The 20,979-nt window shown below is 36.0% G+C and overlaps 1 protein-coding gene across 1 annotated transcript; it reads left to right on the top strand.

Moving 5' to 3' along the window:
* LOC121731155 (vitamin K-dependent gamma-carboxylase) lies at positions 1-14,052 on the top strand. Its single transcript, XM_042120511.1, has 9 exons — positions 1-13; positions 493-654; positions 868-1,017; positions 2,050-2,215; positions 10,477-10,662; positions 11,517-11,680; positions 11,957-12,411; positions 12,766-13,273; positions 13,675-14,052. The coding sequence occupies exons 1-9, from the start codon at positions 1-3 to the stop codon at positions 14,049-14,051; spliced, it is 2,181 nt and encodes a 726-aa protein (XP_041976445.1). The 3' UTR covers position 14,052.
* Positions 14,053-20,979: the final 6,927 nt, after the last annotated feature.

Genomic DNA, 20,979 nt, shown 5'->3' with positions numbered 1-20,979 from the left:
ATGGTGTCGACATGTGAGTACCTGAAATCATGTGGAAGAGAAGTTCAGCGCGCAGTTTGGAGTCGGGATCCACTACAAACACACCAACATGATCAAAAACTACTTCGGTAAGCAGTATCTTGTATAGTTACTTTAGTTCTGCCAGATCTTGAAAAGGGCTGTGAGTAGACGATTTCGAACGTTAGGTAGGTATAATAATTGGCTAATAATAATTATGGGTTTATAAGAAGCCTCATCAAAACTCGTGCTTCCTTTTTATACGCTTTTTATATGACTATAATTTTAAAACTACCCGTATTAGGTATATTTTAAAGACAAGACAGTAATTGTCGAAAAACACATAGCTACTTAAGAAGTAGGTACCGTACCTAAACAATTATGGCTTTATATCATTATATAGTCATTTCCATTTTCCTTGAAAGAACTTGATGAAGAATTACAACATACAGTAAAGTATGTGATTATTTTGCCTAGTCATACGACATTTTTCAGCAGCTAAACTGAAACATCTGTCGTCTCTTGCGGCTATCATCGAGGGAAAGTTAACGGAGCAATTCGGGTTCCGTCTGAAAGACACGAGCTTCGACAATGTGGTCAACTACATGTACGCGCCCAAAGACTCCGCCAGTTTGGCGGTCACTAGGATCTTGTTCGGTGAGCCGAGTGCCGACCACTTTTCACTTTTAATATAGCAGAGCTTGTAAAGAGTTCATAATTGAGCATCAAAGTAGGTATATATTACCTATATGTATAACAGGTAGATGGCACCTGTACCTACAAATTTGAACTTGAATTAAATAATTATTTAATTACGAAACAAACAATTTGCAGTTGCCTAAATACTGTCGTTAATTCTCCATGTGCCAGGTGTTCTCATGCTGCTGGACATCCCGGACGAGCGCGGGGGTGCGGCGTTGTCGCGGCGGTGGGGGGCGGGCTGTCGGTTCCCGCTGCTGCCCGCACTGACCGCGATACCGCTGCCGTACATGGCGCTGGTATATGCTGCCCTCTGGCTCGGTAAGTTAAGGCTTAAGTTTAGTTGTCAGCTATCCATGTGCCAGGTGTTCTAATGCTGCTGCACATCCCGGACGAGCGCGGGGGTGCGGCGCTGTCGCGGCGGTGGGGGGCGGTCTGCCGTTTCCCGCTGCTGCCCGCAATACCGCTGCCGTACATGGCGCTGGTATATGCTGCCCTCTGGCTCGGTAAGTTAAGGCTTAAGTTTAGTTGTCAGCTATCCATGTGCCAGGTGTTCTCATGCTGCTGGACATCCCGGACGAGCGCGGGGGTGCGGCGCTGTCGCGGCGGTGGGGGGCGGTCTGCCGGTTCCCGCCGCTGCCCGCACTGACCGCGATACCGCTGCCGTACATGGCGCTGGTATATGCTGCCCTCTGGCTCGGTAAGTTAAGGCTTAAGTTTAGTTGTCAGCTATCCATGTGCCAGGTGTTCTAATGCTGCTGCACATCCCGGACGAGCGCGGGGGTGCGGCGCTGTCGCGGCGGTGGGGGGCGGTCTGCCGTTTCCCGCTGCCGTACATGGCGCTGGTATATGCTGCCCTCTGGCTCGGTAAGTTAAGGCTTAAGTTTAGTTGTCAGCTATCCATGTGCCAGGTGTTCTCATGCTGCTGGACATCCCGGACGAGCGCGGGGGTGCGGCGCTGTCGCGGCGGTGGGGGGCGGGCTGTCGGTTCCCGCTGCTGCCCGCGATACCGCTGCCATACATGGCGCTGGTGTATGCTGCCCTCTGGCTCGGTAAGTTAAGATTTAATTCATGACGTAAACAGGGTTGTTGGAGACAATATTTTATATAATTTGTATATTTGTGTGACATTTTAACTCCAATCAAAAACAATAGTGTTATATGTTTGATAAGCATGTTTTTCTGTGTTTTGTCGATATGACCAACATATAGGTACTTGATTATTATTGGTCTTAACTCTTATGTAACGTTGTACCTTCCTGCTTTGGCCAAACTTCGTGATGTGTTTATGTGAATCGTAAGTTTTTCCACACAGTAAAGAAAAATCTCAATTTCAGTTTGTATGTCATTCAGGAGCATTCGGCATAGCGCTTGGCTACAAGTACCGCATCAGCTGCATCACATTCACTGTCTGCTACTGGTACCTGTTCCTCATAGAGAAGAGCTACTGGAACAATCACAGCTACCTGTTTGGGCTGGTCGCGACGTTACTCACTACGACTGACGCTGGCCGCCGCTGGTAAGAACTAAAAATCGTAATCCGATATTCACGGATAACCGAGAAGTGAGGTATCTGAAGCCGGCTTTAGAAATAGGTCTTAGGCAGCGGCTAAAGTCTAAACCTACAATAATATTGAAAAATATTTTACTGCACAATTTATTTGACAATAAGGTTGAAAGGCGGGCGCGATCAATATTAACCCCAGACACAGATTACTAAATAGTTACTACCTACGTAACCTAGACCGTCATAAAATACATTGCACAATACGTGATATTGCACAATAAAATTGATCATCTAGAACTCTAGACCAGTGGTCCCCAACCTTTTTTCATACGGGCCACGGCTAGGGTTGCCAGATGTCCGGTATTTTCGAGGCCTGTCCGGTAAAAAAATAATCGGTCATACCGGACAGAACAATGTCCGGTATTTTGAGGAAGGTTGGTGTTACTGGTACCTAGTTTTAGGTGATTTTAATTTTTTTAGAAGCTCCTACCTTACCACACAATTTAATGACCGCATTTTATAATATAAAAACTGTATTTTTGCGACCTTCCCACCAACCCAACCCCCCCCCCCCCCCCCTTTTGGACTCAACAATTTTTAGGGTTATAACGTCCTTCAAAACTAAGTATTAACAATTTAAAAGTCGAGAAAATTCCACGGCTTTCACGACGACTTCAAATTATTTTGCCGGTGGGCGTGAATTTCAAAATGGTTTAACATCACGCGGGCCACAAATAAAGTCCCGGCGGGCCGCGGGTTGGGGATAGCTGCTCTAGACTCTAGGGGTCCGCTTCTCTACGCGAGACCTATTTCTATGGGTTTGGACCGGCGCGGTCGTCGGACGTTTCCGGCTTTGTAAGCCGTTAGTTTTTAAGGACGACTGTTTGCTGTAGCCTCAGACTTTAAACTAATAGAAATTCAAAGTAAAATAGCGACAGGTGAATGTAAGAATTCCTCCTTGTCCCTTGACTTTTACTCGCGCGTCGTGCTTTTGTAGAACGTAATGTCTATCTAGTATCCACTACTAACCTTTACAAACTTTTACATAATATATTTTTATAATGACACAATCTAACTAAAACGTCGCATAACGGATTAAAGGTTATCAAGATTTTTCAGATTGCTGCTATTTTATTATGAATCAAAATAACACATAAAACAAAACTTTTATAAACATTTAACAAAATGTTAATACCTAGATATTAAATATTAATATCACGTTTATGGAAAATTTTCTCCAGATGTAGAAAATTTTCCACTCAAGTAAGTTGCGTCGAGATAAACATACGCAACATGGCAAAACCTATCCGATGACATCATAGATCATAGCTGAACTTAATTTTAAACTTTATAGTTCAAATGTAGGTATAGTTTTTATTATTTTCACTATTATTTACACCGATTCGTGGCCACTGCCGCGCCCAGCGCGTCATTTAAAAAATTATTATTTTTTAACAAAAAATTGAAACCGACTTCCAAGGTAAAAACAATACTAATTACTAGTCTTAAAAATATGATCTAAAAAGTATGAAATAATTCATATTCTTCATTAGCACCTTTTTCGAAATTCGACTAAACCTCAACCAATTCTGTTCTCAATTTTAATTCGTTTGAAGTCGGTAGGTACCAGCTCAGAACTGAGATGCTTGACATGGAACTTAGCCAGTATCGACTTAGTGTCGCTGCAAGGCTACGAAGAGCCGTAAGGTGGAGTCTTCTCGACCTGGCAAGAGCAGGGGGTGCGATGAGGAGGGCTTCACACTGGTGGAAAGAAGGAAGAAGAAGCCCGCCGCCCGCAACCATCGCGGCACCGTGCCCTATGTACCTGAGCTGCGTCTGCGTAGCGAGGTCCCCGCGATGCCCCTGTACATATCCCCCTGTACTGGTCCATGGAGGTCGAAGACGTCGTGGACTACATCCAGAAGAAGACGACACTCCGCCTGAGGGTCGAGCGTCTGCAGTCTCGCCACAAAATTATCTTTAGTTCCTTTGTGGTGAGAGTACCGACGAATCTTCTTTCGACCCTTGAGGCGCCGGAGTTCTGGCCGATGGATGTGGTCTACCGGAGGTTCCGGGGGAGACTCCGGAATGAAGCGCGTCACGTAGCCGTAAACACGTGACAAAGTGTAGTTTTTAAGTGTATAATAATAATAATATTATGTATGTTAGTCGTTAAGGTATATTATATTATAATATGAATATGTATGTTAGTTTGTAAGGTATTTGTATTATGGGCCTAGATGCCTGAAATAAATGGTAAAATAAATAAATTATAAGGATTGTTAAAAAACACCTTAACCCTATTCTTGGTACTGTGTACAATTTGATACATACAACTTTAAAAAAATCCCGAGAATTTATCTAATGTTTTTTTTTAACTTTTATTATTTAATATGGTAGAAAATATATTTATGCTCAAAATAAAAAACCTTTTTAAATGCTTGCAACAATAAAATGGGCAATATAGCGCAAGATAGCGGACCGATCGAATGCGTCTTCACATCCCAAAGTAAGATTATTGATTATTTATTATATTTTGTTTAAATTGTTTTCAAAAGTAATAAAATCTCAAAAGCTTATGGTATATTCTAACCACTAACGTTATTTTCCAATAGCTAAATATATTATTAGTGCATGTAATCTTTATTGTTTTTCGAGTGTAGCAAATGTGATACACTGCTAGATAGCAAACATTCTAGATATTTTTTGCTGTGTATCAAATATGTGACATTGCCAGATTTGTATAGATATACAATTCCTTTGTTTCTTTCGAAACTGGTTATATCTAAAGAGCCAAAATGTAGTCATTATGTACTTAAATTATCTATATTTTTGTCATTCACAGATAATTTCTCACTTAAGCACGCAACAACATAGAAGAGCTCGGCAACTCGTAGCTCTTGTTCCAAAACCGGGAGCAAAATCAGATTTGGACGAAAGTGATACTTCTGAGAACGAAGTTCAACATTTCTCCCTCCCGTTTCCGCACTCTGATAGCAGTTCACCACCTCCATCATTGCCATCTTCAATAGAAAACCTAAATCTTCTCTCAGATGACGATATTGAGGTCAATCAAATGGTCGCTTTAAAGTCTTTGGCATAAGCATACAGCCAACATTCAATTCAGTCACCATTGATTAACCTTGGTTCGAGATTAATTTTATCGCCTAATCCATCAGCAGTTCTAAGACCAGGACTTGGTGTCCGGTACCATCACCTTCGTCACCGTCTGGACTAGCTGCACCCTTGTTGCGTTGCGTTGTGATAAAGACGAGAGAAAAAGACGTACGTAATGTATTACATCGTGATGTGCATTGTTACGTTACGTTAACGTAAAGTTGCGCGTCACGTCAACGTACTGTGCCTCGTTGACGACGTCGTAACGTGGAGATATGGACAGGCCCTGACATGGGCGGTGTTGGTCTGTATGACATGCTGATCGCTCTATATCGTACGTCATTCGGAGGCCATCGTTGGCATTTTATTTTATTTATTCTATTACTTATACATATTTTATTTTCACAAATGCTCGATATTTGTATAAATAATTCCTGGTTTCTATATCGGCGTGATGAAAAAGCCCTAAATTGAAATGTTTGAACGCCTGCGAAGGTTTTGAAAGAACTGATAATTTTATGATCACTATCAGGCCTGTCACGAAATCTATGAGTATTCAGAAGCCAGTAGCTGAAGGACCATGATGCTGTACGGCTGTCAAGTTGCTCATAATCCAACTTCTACTGGCTATTAAGCCAGTAGAGCAAGTGCACAAATTAAGGGTTGAGTAAATTTTTTTGTCAAAAATGCAGATAGAGACTATGCTTATTGCCGGAACGTATCTGTTTTATAGAATTTTATACTTAAAAGTAACAGTTTATAAATATTTATAATAATTCAGTTATAAATATTTATATATCTTGCTTTACTGAAAAGTTGGCATTGTAGCAAATTAGATACATAGATTTTATAGTGGTAATTGTTAAGGACTTGGCAGTGTATCTAATATGTTACGCTCAATAAATGATAAATTACTGATATTAAATTTTTTTTATTATTTTTTCTCCCTTCTATAGCCACCTACAAACATATTGAATGTGTTCTTTTTTAATTTTTTTAAAACATTTTTTCTTGCCAAGTATAGGGTTAAAACTAATTTATTATACTGCAATTACAATTCCCTAGTCTAAATGTATATATGTTGAACTCAATTTTATGCGTGGCTGTTTATTTTAGAATTAAAAAAAATAGTCAGTAATTTCTTCGATGCTATTGTCTTTTTTTTTTCAAATACTTTATTCACTTTATTACAATTGTTTTACAGTATACATTAATACGCCAAACTGAACAAGCAGTTTGTAGGCGTTCCGCTCAAACACAAACATTACATGCAATTGTAATACAATGATAATAATTACACAAAATATAATACTAACAAGTAACATAATTACGAACTAACTAAAAAGTGTGTGTTTGTGTGTGTGTGTGTGTGTGTGTGTGTGTGTGTGTGTGTGTGCGTGTGTGCGTGTGCGTGTGTGTTGTGTGTGTGTGTGTGTGTGTGTGTGTGTGTGTGTGTGTGTGTGTGTGTGTGTGTGTGTGTGTGTGTGTGTGTGTGTGAGAATGAGACTACATTTTTTTATTACATTTTCTTAGTATATCCAAGCATTTCTTTGAGTTTTTGTTTTAATTTCTTTTTACACATTATTTTCTTTGCCTGTCTTAATAGCTTAAACTTATTACATAACTTAGGCACTATATACTTCCTAGTTCTTTCCCCATAATAATTATTTACTTTTATTTGCTCTAATTTTCCTTTTTTCGACTCTCTAACACTATATTTATGCTTTATCTTTATTTTAAATTTATCACTATAATATGTTTCTATCGCAAATTAAATATTTCACTTTTTCACTTACTGGTATAATTTCACATTCCTGGAATAGCTTACAATAGTCGTCTTTGTATTTATTTTTTGACATTCTTTTATCTACCATTATTTTTAAAAACCTTATTTGTATATTTTTAATTTGCTCTATATACGTTTTAAACGTTAACCCATAGCAATTAAGTCCATAATTAATGACAGACTCTACCAGAGCATAGTAAACCATAAGCAGAGTACGTTTATCTAATATTCTTTTTAAAAGATAAAATTTACTGAGTACTGATCTCAATCTGTTACATGCGGCTTCCAAGTAAAGTTTTTATCTATAATCAGACCCAAATATTTTATATTATTATTTACCACTTCCAATTCGTTACAATGACAGTTATTTTTTTGATCTAAACAGTTATATGTGTGTCCCACTATGCGTACATTTGCTCCTGCCGATCGATTGTAGGGTGAGCATATATGCATAACTTTAGTTTTACTGGCGTTAAGTATTATCCCATTGTCGTGGGCCCATTTTGTTATTTTATCAAAATCACTTTGCAATTGACTTTCCATCAGTTGCAAGTTTTTACCTACTACTACCAAGCATGTATCATCAGCATACATGTATAACCTACTATATTCTACTACATTAGGCATGCTATTTACGTGCATTGTATACCCAGAAGGACCATATACAGAACCAGTGGGCACCCCCAACGTTATGTCCGCATCTGCGCCCGTTGTATCATCGACAACGGTGCAGAGCGTCCTGTTCTTCAAGTAGCTCTTGAAGAACTTATTGGTGGGCCCACTGATTCCGCATTCCTCCATTGCCTTTAAAAGCTGTTTGTGGTCCAGAGTATCAAACGCCTTTTTAAAATCAATAAATAATGCTAAAATCTGATTTTTATCATTTAGCTGCTCATTAATAAAATCCGTAAACTCAATTAGTAGGGTATCTGTACTCCTTCCTGGTCTAAATCCATGTTGGCAGTTGGTAATAATATTATTTTTTTTCTAAATAATTACTTATTTGTTTAACTACATTTTTTTCTACAATTTTATTTACTACGGATAAAATAGCTACTGGCCTGTAATTTGTATAGTCCAAATGACTTCCTTGTTTATAAATCGGTCTTATAATTGCTCGTTTGAGCTCATCAGGATAAATACCTCGCGATACACACATGTTAACAAATTTTGCAATAATGTTACTTATATCATTGATTACACATTTTAAATCCGTTACCCGTATTTGATCACTACCGGGTGCCTTATTACAACTTAAGTTTTTAATGATTTTAGCAACCTCTATGGCATTTACCTTCCTATATCGAAATGAACTATAATTTAGCCTAACATAACTATTTCGATCCAAAAATTTTTCATTACAATTATGCTTAATTTTTTCTATTTCCTGTGTAAAAGTTTTGGAAAAGTTAGTGCAAATATTAATCAAACTGTCTGTCTGTTGAGTTATTTCTTGTGTCATGACAAGTACGAGAACTTTTAAATGTCCTTTTAATGTAAAGTTTTACAATTTCGACTGACTATATTCTGGAAAACTTTCATTCTCCTTATTGTCGTTTTCCAGGCAATTTTCATCTATGTTTGTAAAATAGTGGCTGGCTACATCCAGGAAAGTCATTGGCAGGTATTACACGCATCAATATTATCTAAAACAAATGTATTTTATTTATTTAAATTAACAATTTTCTAAGATCTTTTAAATTTTAATACAAAATTTAGATTTTTATAGCTAAACAACTACGCTAAGTTATTTATTCTTCAACGAAAATAGATAGTTGCTAGTCAGGGCGAGCGAAGCGAGCCCTAGTATATCCCAAAACCTTTACATTTTGTGGTACACTTTACGAAAAAACTATCATGCCTATTGATTTGTGCTTATCATAGTAATTTTTATTTATAAATATGTACTAGCAGTCCCGGTGAACTTCGAGTCAATTAAAAACTTTCCCTGGACTTCAAGGATTATTTTAAGACTAAAATTAGCAGAATCTTTTCAGCCGTTTTCGAGTTTTAGCGCGACTAACACATTTGAAAATCCAATTTTATATATTACGAGCTTTTGCCCGCGGCTTCGCTCGCGTTAAGAAGTATTATTATATACAAACTTTCATCCCCTATTTTAACCCCTTGGGTGTAGAATTGATCAAAATCCTTTCTTAGCAGATGCCTACGTCATAACATCTACTTGCATGCCAAATTTCAGCCCGATCGATCCAGTGGTTTAGGCTGTGCGTTGATAGATCACCATGTCAGTCAGTCACCTCTGAGTTTTATATATTATATAGATATAGATATAGAAGACTAGCTGCCCCGGTGAACTTCGTGTCACTTTGAAACCTTCCCTGGACTTCTACGAACATTTTAAGACTAAAATCAGCACAATCCGTTCAGCCGTTTTCGAGTTTTAGCGCGACTAACACATTTGGAAATCCATTTTTATATACAAGAAGAAAAAGATAAGACTAGCTGTCCCGGTGAACTTCGAGTCACTTTAAAACCTTTCCTGCTGGGCTAAAATGGTCGCTTTGAAGAATCATGGTATGAATCATAATATGATTCACTTTTCTAAAATCGTAAAATGCAACTCTGCTTGCAATTTATTTCTGTATTTTTGTACTGATTTGACATTTGTCAGTTTGACAGTTTTGACAATTCATTTGCTGAATTGATTGAGAGGAATTGCTAAATGTGACCATTTAAGCCCCGCTGGACTTCTACGAATATTTTAAGACTAAAATCAGCCTAATCCGTTCAGCCGTTTTCGAGTTTTAGCGCGACTAACACATTCGAAAATCCATTTTTATATATAAGAAGATACTAGCTGTCCCGGTGAACTTCGAGTCACTTTAAAACCTTCCCTGGACTTCTACCAATATTTTAAGACTAAAATCAGCCCAATCCGTTCAGCCGCTTCGAGTTTTAGCGCGACTAACACATTTGAAAATCCATTTTTATATATAAGAGAAGATAGATATATTGTGTTATCATCAGACAGTCAAGGTATGACGACGCGAGCCTTCACAATGCTCGGCTTTTTGAAATTCAAAAGAACGAAGAAAAGACTCAATAATCTTTTCTTCGTTCTTTTGAATTTCATAAATTAACATTAAAAATAATGTATTACTTAAACTGGAATAATAATTCTCTAATTATAATTACAAAAATAAAAAACTAATTTATTACACTGTAATTATAATTCTCTAATTATAATTACAGTGTAATAAATTAGTTTTAACGTATTTTTTAACAATCCTTAGATATATGCCGCGACTGGCGCGTCATCGGCCTCACTGAATCTTTTTGAAATTGAAATTTGTACCATCGGTTGACGACTACTTATACATAACTACCACTCCAATAATTATTTTAGGTCCCTAGATGTATACTTGGATCCTTCTAAGCTGAAGAGGACAGTTCCATACTGGAACTACTTCGTCCTGAAGTATCAGTTCTTCATCTTGTACTTCATGGCAGGGCTGAAGAAGGGCACAGCGGAATGGCTGACAGGGTACTCGGTGCAGAAGCTCAGTGAGCACTGGGTTTTTAGTCCCTTCAGGTAAATGTGTTTTATAATGATCGTCGATCTAATAATGAAATCTAAAAATCCTACTATCCTACTATAATCCGACTATATTATAATATTATAAAGGCGATATTAATATTATAAAGGCGAAAGTTTGTTTGGATGTATGGATGTTTGTTACTCTTTCACGCAAAAACTACTGAACGGATTTTAATGAAACTTATATAGCTTATAGGTACATCAGAATAACACATAGGCTACAATTTTAACCGACTTTCGAAATGGAGGAGGTGTTATGTTCGTTTTTTTATCTTCAACGATTACTCCGCCGTTTGTGAACCGATTTTCAAAATTTTTATTTTGTAGTATAGGTTATCATTCCAATTTGGTACCATATTCATAAAAGCGGTGACCGGATATGCTACTATGCAAATTATCTTCATCTTAATCATCATCACTACCGTAAACCGTTATAGAATGTCGTCCCGTTTTGACCCTATTATTGGTACTTTTCATAGTATTTTATGATATATCACTTAAACCGCGGGTAACACCGCGGGGCACAGCTAGTGAAATTACAAAGACGTGGGAAGTACCTACTAGAGGTATAGTGTACGATGGTTTGCGCTGTCTCACTGAAAGTCAAGCCGCACTTAAAAGTTAAATTACATGATTATGGTCGTCAAGGCCCTCATTAAAATCTTAAGTGCTATCGCCATCCTTAAAAATATGCAAATATATTTACGAGTACACAATTATTATTTTTATGTACGATCTTTATTATTTACTCCCATTGTCTGGTCCCTCACCCTGTAACATAAGATTTTGTCAAAGTGAAGAAGATCTAATTTACGTGGTATTGGGCATCCATATTTTTGTCATTTCAGGCTATTCCTGACAGTGGACCAGACGGACTATCTCATCGTCCACTGGTTCATATTCGTGTTTGACCTGACTGTGGCTTTTTGGATGATGTGGGGCAAAAGCCGTCCCGTCGCCATGGTCTTCTGCGCGTTATTCCATTTAATGAACAGCAGACTTTTCACTATTGGTAAGTGGGTATTATTTACAAAGGCTAGCCGTAGTTATTTCAGTCACAAAGCAAATCTCTGTAGGTGTTGTTACATTAAGATCCTTTTATATGAAACATATGATCAATATAATATGAACGTGATCTTTTCGGGGTTAGATGACTTCGCAGTCCGCCCACTTGTATTTTTAATCTATTAACTAGCGGTCAATGACAACTAAACGAATATGTAGAATTTCGTACTTTGTACAAAGACTTATTGCTATTTGTCGCTTACTAGAACTTTTTTCCTTCTAGGTATGTTCCCGTGGGTGTGTCTAGCTACAATGCCATTATTTTGTCCGTTCGATTGGCCGATAACTCTCAACAACAAGATAAGGGATGTGACTTTGGAGATCAACAAATACGTTCCGAAAATAATCTGTCGTAAAGTAAACGAAGATTTAGAGCCAACAAAATTAATATACGATGATTCTAAATCATCAGAACAAGAATATAAGCCTGTTGAAGAATCAAATAAAATAAATAAATCTCTCAAAAAGAAATCAGATAATTCGGCAAAGAATAACGCAGAAAACAATGAAGAAGAGCCAAAACAAGACGGTGTACCTAAAAACGAGAGTTTAAATGGAAATGGAACTAACAAAGTTGAAGTAGCAAGTTATACTTATTCAAGAAAAGTAGTAGTATGTCTGATAGGTTTATACGTATTTATACAAGCCTTCTTGCCGTATTCACATTTTATAACAAAGGTAAGTACGAAATTACAATTATCTTTCTTCCCTACTGGTAACGACCTGTCATTCTTTTGTTAACTTTTAAGGTACTTATCTCAATCAACTAACGAACTGATGTTGATTGACACCTAACGAACTGTAGTTGGTTCAGGACTTTTCAAGGGTTATATTACCTGTAGCCTTTAGGCCCACGATATAAGAACTGCACGGACTCTGAAACTCAGTAGCAATCAAACGTTTTAAGCAACTGTAATTTTCGTAATGCTAGCTAATATACGTCAAAGTAATCAACTAATCACTATCGAGGAAAAATAATCGAATAGGTACAATATGTATGCAATATTTTGTGTTCTTGGTTATTTATTTTAGGGTTACAACAACTGGACTAACGGACTTTATGGCTACTCCTGGGACATGATGGTACAGACATGGGATATCGATTCTGTAGTCGTCAAAATAATCGATAACGAGAGCCAGGAGGAGCTGTTTATCGATCCTTACGCGTACACCCCTAACGATCGATGGACGAGGCATGGCGACATGGTATTGCAGTACGCAGCCTGCGTGAGAGACAAGTTGAAAACATCGATTGATTATCGATATTCTGAAGGAGCTTTGGAAAATCCACACTCGGAACCGATGAATATATCGATTTATATCGATGTCTGGTGCTCCATGAATGGCCGCTTCACGCAACGCATGTTTAATCCTAATGTGGATCTGCTAAAAGTCGATTGGTGTCCGTTTAAGCCTATAACATTTTTGATGCCGTTGATTGATGAAGGGTTACATTGGAGGGAAACCCTAAAAACAATAAAGGAGGATATACAAGCCTATGACAATGCAACAGATGTCATCTTTATAGCTGACTTTCCAGGTACCAGTTGGAAGTTACTTTGATGATAGTGTTGCACTTTTATAGATACTAATTGTAGCTAATTAATTAAAGAAACTGGCGACAAAAGAATTTTTATTGGCAATAAACACACAGTTTGGTAAATGTCTGTTTTAAAACTACATAAAAGTCTAATCAAAGTAATTTATGTTCTGCGCAGTTTATAGAGTTATTTAATATACCTGACAAATAAATTATGCACTACAGTTTGACAAGGCTTTATATGAATGTGGAGAGAAAAGGAACTAAACGCTTCTATCATACAAAAACATCATTTTTGACATGTGTTTGACAGTTCTCCTTTACCAGCAGCTTTCCCGTCAATGTCACCCACGTTCATTTAAAGCCTTGTCAAGCTGTAATTATGTATTTTTCAATTTCAGGATACAAACAAGAAAAGTACACACCCACCGACTTAGATAATGTTACGCTGACAGTCATGAGCGGACTTATAGCTTATGAGCTGGAGGAATCTGAAATTTCTCAAGGCCAGTCCTATGTACACATGGTTGGAGACGAAATAAGAATAGTACCTGGTACATTTCATAAAGTACTTAACATTGGTAATGAAACTGCATTTTACATGTACACATTTAAAAACCTAACTGAGATTAACACACCAAAAAATAACACAAATAAGCCAAAATTGCCGATTCACAAAGAATTGTGCAGAAGATTTAAAGACATGTTTGTATTTGGAAGAATTGTATCAACAAGTACCTTTCATATTGTATTTGGCACCCCAATATATTATGAGTAAAGTTTTGAGGCTTACAGTTTATTATTGAGGAATTTTTATAAAAGTGCCAAATATTGATTTAACCCGTCGATTGTGGAAAAACAGACACAATAGAATTTCTATACCCAGGTAGGGGCAGGGGGGGGCAGCCCCCCCCCCCCCCTGGAAGATAAAATAAATGTCTATTTTCCTGGAAAGTGGGAATTAAAAACGTGTTACCTACTCTGCGCAAAATGAAGTGTTGGAAACAAAATATATTTTCAGTTACATAAAAATGTTTTTTTTTTGTTTCAATATACCATACCGACCATCTCCTCGAAACAGGTATGTATAAAAAGTAACAAGAAAATTATTTCATACCTTGTAGGACAAAGTTTGCCAAATTGCCGATCAGAAGCTATTTAAATACATATAATTCTTCGTCGCTTGGGAGTTGATGGGTTTGTTTAATTGCCATTTATAAAACTTATTTAATAAAATAACACTACAAAAACCAATAACAATTACGAACTAAGAAAACATTGTAAGAATGTAAGAATAAAATTCACAGATAAAGAGTTCAATAATCTTATTTATAAGAAACACAGACCGAAGGGATAAATATTTAAAATATGTTATGTTATCGAAAAATTCATATTTTCATTTGAGATTACAGATTTTTAAATTTTAGTCGCCTTCATCGCCTTTTGAGTTGCTTTTACTTCAAAAATCTGTCTGTGCTTTTGACCCAATCAATAAGGAAACTTAAAAAAGTCGTTTTGACCATTTGACGTTGTCTTGACTATTGTGACTTGTCATAGCAAGCTGATTTTCTTTTCTTATTATGGCACTTCGGCTATATAACCATGGCCAGTATCAAATTTAATATTATGGGGGAAAACAATATTCTAGTATACAATATTTTTCAGCATCGTTTTTCTGTATCGTCAGATCCAAAAGTCTAGTCAAAGTCTAAGACCTAAGTCATAAAAGTCAATACAGTCAAGAAGTCAAGTCGGTTGATTTAGTAAAGTGGTAGACGCTTTACTGAAACTTTCGATGGAGCTTTGGAGGGAACACAAAATACCACGTTTCTGGATATTGCATCACTTTCACACACTTGTGCACGTTTACGAATATCTAATGGTTATTATCCTACCAATATTACACATTAAAAACCCGGATAACACAATTTTTGGGAAAATAATATAAAAAACACAACATCACTCTTTCACATTCCCGACAAAACTCCAGCGGCTGTCATTTTCATTATTTTTGTAGGCATCGGAGGTCGAACAAAGGTTGAACCTAAGACAGGCTCAGAGTTAGTTAGCCAATGGTTGCCGTCTGCGGTCTGGCGTCTGCCGACATCTAGTCAAGGAGTGAGAAAACTATGACGAGCCGTAGCATGCCAGGGCCCGGGGCTCAGCGCAAAAATCTGCCTCCGCACAATTTGTATGGAAGTGGATATGCGCCCGCGTATCGCTCACTGTGCCGGGGAATGATATTCTACTTATACTTTTTTTTACGTCCGTGGTTACGTCCATACTATTTTCCGGCTTAACAACCCTAGCGACGATTTTCAACATAATACGTCAAATTTAAAAATTTCAACAGCAGTTCTAAGTCGGCATAATCTATAATGAGGCATTTTCAATTTTTAATTTGATTGTCAAACAGTATCCATTTTAGTAACTAGATGAGTATACAACTATCGGAAATACCAGGCAATACCATCAATAATTGCTACAAAAGTGGGCAAAAGAATGGAAAACTTGATACATTTCAATTTGAAAAAGACACGATAATATTCCAATGAATAGGATAATAAAGTTATTATAACGATGTTTTAGTTAAAAGTCACGGAAGAAATAGCCCTATTTATCGATATTCACACCAAATGTCACAGGAATTATAAATTTTGGTTTTGACAACATCTTCCCTGCAACCACACACCATATGTAATCAGTGATGCCAACCTGCAGATAATTTCAGATCGGTGAGGAACCAATAGAAAATCTAGAAGTGTTTATCTTTACGCCATCTAGTACCTGCACAAAATTAGCACCCCATCGAAGGATTTTTGAAATCAAAATGACCTTAATCGATAGGTCTACGTTATGTCTGTATAGGTCCACCATAATTTTCGTTAGGTCCCCTATAGTTTTTTAATAAATATTTTTTTTATATTTTGCAAAAAAAATGGTATCTTAGCACCTCATCTAAACCGAAACTGATGATTTTTTATATTTTTGCATTATTTATCGTTAGGTCTGTATAGGTCCACAATAATTTTTGTTAGGTCCCTTTTAGTTTTTTAATAAATATTTTTTTAAATTTTGTAAAAAAAAAATTGCATCTTAGCATCTCATCTAAACCGAAACTGATTAATTTTTATATTTTTTATATTCTTTATCGTTAGGTTAGATATTAATTTATTATTAAAAAACTATATAATAGGCGACCTAACAAAAATTATTGTGGACCTATACACACCTAACGATATAGAATGCAAAAAATATAAAAAATTATCAGTTTAGGTATAGATGAGATGCTAAGATGCAATTTTTTTTTGCAAAATTTGGAAAATTATTTATTAAAAAACTATAGGGGACCAAACAAAAATTATTGTGGACCTATACAGACCTAGCGATAATGAATGCAAAAATATAAAAAATAATCAGATTCGGTTTAGATGAGGTGCTGATACAATTTTTTTTTGAAAAATTTAAAAAAATATTTATTAAAAAACTATAGGGGACCTAACGAAAATTATGGTGGACCTATACAGACCTAACGTAGACCTATCGATTAAGGTCATTTTGATTTCAAAAATCCTTCGATGGGGTGCTAAATTTGTGCAGGTCCATCTAGTTAAGATTGTTAAAAATAAAATTAAAAAATATAAATGAATATCCCTCATTCTGTCTACTCTGCCAATGTTGTCAGCACACCCTGCGCCACGGTCGGAAAAAGACGGCTGCTTCTGACATAATAAACGAGTACCGCCTTCTAGAATTCTCCACTAGTATTGTGCTTATGATGATGCTATCGATAAATGTCATTATAGTGGGTACTTAAATTAGAAATAAAATTACAATAAATTACAAAGTAACGCTTCCCTACCTGTCTGTCTGCTACGACAGTATGTGTGTGAAGGGGATGGTATATCGATCTACTATTGAAAAATCTATATTTGTAGTAGGCTACATATTAAAACAACTCAATTATTTAATCCGTGGAAATTATGAAATTACTTAATATTATTTGAAATAAAATAACAAATATCAGGAATTATGTCCCTTAACTATACAAGCTGTTTTTATCAAATGTTTTGCCAGCTTTGTAGATTTACTTACAACATTATGAATTCAAATACTAGATATCAGTTTATACTTTATTTAAATTACTGGGTGTTGCCCGCGACTTCGTCCGCGTCAGTAAAATAAGATAAAAAAAATTAAAAAGAGATAAACCCCTTCTTTACACAAATAGTAAAAATGGGATCTTGTTAAGTAGTTGATCTGATAATTTTTCATGAACCTAAAGTTGTAGATAAAAACGTCAATACTATATAGAAAATCTTAAGGATAACGAATAAGAGTAAAATTATCATTTTTAAACAAAAATTGAAACCGACTTCCAAGGTAAAGACAATAGTGTTTTTCTTAAATGAACTAAAATGTATTATAGTTTGTGCGTTTTAAGATGATATGGGTGACAGTTTTCATATTCCTTGCTACGGGTTTTTTATACAAGAAAACAAAAAAATCTAAATGTAATAAATTATATTCCATCCACAAAAACAAATGTTTCCTATAATGAGGGATTTTCATTTATTTTTTTTAATTTTATTTTTAACAATCTTAACTAGATGGCGTAAGGATAAACACTTCTAGATTTTCTATTGGTTCCTCACCGATCTGAAATTATCTGCAGGTTGGCATCACTGACTACATATGGGTTGTGTTTCCAAAAAATATCAGTGTACTGTCAAGTGTCACATAAATCAAAATATCTTAAACCTAAGCGATCATTGGCCTAAGCGATTAAGCCAGTATACTGGTAAAAGTTTAGGAACACTCTGAAATAATAAAAACTTGTCAAACTGAAAACTGACAACTGAAAGAGTTTTGGCGGCCATGTTACTTTGAAACTCCTACTTTTTTTGTTGGTGTGGTTTTTATTATTTTTCCTAAATTGTGTTATTTTGGTTTTCGATGTTCATTAATGGTAAAATATTGGCCATTAAATATCCGTTAGCGTGCAAAAGTGCAGGTTGTCAAAACCTAAATTTATAATTCCTGTGACATTTGGTGGGAATATCGATATATAGGGCTATTTCTTCCGTGAGTTTTAACTAAAACATCGTTATTAATAACTTTATTATCCTATTCATTGGAATATCATCGTGTCTTTTTCAAATTGAAATGTATCAAGTTTTACATTCTTTTGCCCACTTTTGTAGCAATTATTGATGGTATTGCCTGGTATTACCGATAGTTGTCTACCAATACGCCATCTAGTTATTAAAATGGAAACTGTTTGACAATCAAATTAAAAAAATAAGAAAATGCCTCATTGTAAATGAATAAAAATGAAAATTTGCTAAATGCTAACTTATTAATATAAAATTATAAATATTAACTGTGAAATAGGAGTATAAAATTATTGTTACGAAAACATTTGAAAAATGGCAGATGCATGAAACGGAACTTATGTCAATAGAGATTGACTCTGTCGAATCGAAATCAAATCGATAAAAAAGGGCGGCCATCTTAAATCACCAGCACCGCTGAAATGTCAGTACGAAATCGATAATTTCGATTGAAATTCCTTTACGAAGTGATTCGATATTTTTAAAATTATCGATTAATTTTTGTTAGGTAACTTCCCTACTATTGTCAATTATAATGTGTCACGCATATCATCATAAAACGCACAAACTATAATTAATAATTCATATTCTGTACTCAGTATTTCTGTTCTCAATCTTCATAATTCGAAATCAGTACCAGTCAATAGTCATATAAGTTGCAGTTATATTTTGTCATAGAACTGGCGATTAGATTAGCTGGTAGTTGGTACCGACATCAAAATAATGAAGACTGAGAACAGAAATACTGAGTCCAGAATATGAATTATTTAATTTACTTTTTAGTTCATTTAATCTAGATTTACAAAAAAGCGGTAAATTGCACATAGAAATTGCGCTAAAGTTAGCTGCTACGGAGTAAAAAATTATGGAGATTGAATACAGAAATAGTTGACGCGTCTATGTGTGTCTCAAAAAATATCCAGGAGTTCCCTCTCTATCGCACAAATTTCAGTATCAGAGCACCACTTTCGTAAGCATTGTACCAAATTCGGTTTATTGTAAGTACTAAATAGCAACAAAAGAGTTTTGAAAATCAGGCAACAAACGGTGGAACAATAATATAATAATCAAAGGCAAGAGTTTTGATAATAATCTGATGATTCATGGCATAATTATAGTGATGATGATGATTAGTATTATTGAGACATTGACATAATGATATGCTTTTAGTTGTTGAAACAACGCCAAAATTGCTGAACATATATCAATAAGGATTCAAGACTTCTGTACAGTACCTTCGGAACCAGGGTGTACTTCGGCGCAAATTCTTATTTTTTGGTAGTTTAAGCTTAAAATCCTTCAGAAACACGTAAAATCACTAAAAGTTTCCATATAAATTTTAGGGAGTCCTGTCGATTTCTCATGGATTGCATCATCAGATCACCACTTTTGTGATCATGTTACCAAAGTCAAGCTACATCTCATACAACAACAAAGGAATTTTGGAAATCGGTCTATAAACGACGGAGTTGTCCGCGAACCAATATAAAAAAGTGAAATATATCCTCCTCCTTTTCGGAAGTCGGTTAAAAAGTAGCCTAAGTTATGCCTTACTACATCAGCTGTGTGCCAAAAAAAGTCCCGTCAAAATCGCTCCAGCCATTTCAGAGATTTGCCGGAACAAACAGACAGACAGACAGACCAGACAAACATAGAGACAAAAATTGTAAAAAATGTTATTTTGGTGTATGTACCTTATATACGCATCTAGTAAAAAACGGTTCTTTCAATATTACAAACAGACACTCCAATTTTATTTATATGTGTGTATGTATAGATGTATAGATAAATTAAGAAATAGATTATCGACATCGAAAAAGAAAAGTATTGCATATCACTAGGGAATGCAATACCGGGATACCGGGATCCCGCATGCATTTTGCGGGACTAATCCCGGTCGAAAATTTAGCGGGATCCCGCGGGACTGACGGGATTACAAAGAAGCGTGATTCATACATGTAACTCTGCGCGCGGGGCTGCGTGAACTGGCTACAGGCAGCCCACTAAACAATAATTTACCTTCAATTCACCTATGATTCAATGACAACAATGTACCTGCAACCAGCGTTGAAGCTGAGCCAACTTATTCAGCTGCTGGCTACCTTGTGTCGAATATCAGGAGTCGTTTGGCAGACACAACTTTTTTAACATACTTTTATAAGCTTGGGCTGTATGTATGTAACGGAGTCTTTTAGCACAATTTTCCCTATATTTTGAAAAAAATAATAATTTTTATAAAAGCTGAAAATAAATAAGCTTATTTTTTTAACTATTATTATTACGCAACCATTTCCAAACAAAAAGTATTTTTTTTTATTTTTATATATTCTAAAGAATGAAGTATTAATAAACCCTTGTAAAAAAGTGTCTGACAAAGTTTTTTATTTGAATTTCTAAGAATAAAACGGGTTCTATCAAGGAAGTCATTAGAACGATTTATTTTACAAGTTTATGTCCACCCTACGGGATCCCGCAAATACCGGGATCCCGCGGGATTGTGATGGTTCAGTCCCGCAAATACCGGGATTAAAATTATCTTGCGGGATTGCATTCCCTACACATCACTATTTGTTGCAGGTATAAATTTATCGA

This window comes from Aricia agestis, chromosome 10, assembly GCF_905147365.1.
Source record: "Aricia agestis chromosome 10, ilAriAges1.1, whole genome shotgun sequence".
Classification (NCBI taxonomy): domain Eukaryota; kingdom Metazoa; phylum Arthropoda; class Insecta; order Lepidoptera; family Lycaenidae; genus Aricia; species Aricia agestis.
The sequence above is the reverse complement of the archived record's forward strand: the minus strand, read 5'-3'. Positions and strand labels throughout refer to the sequence as shown.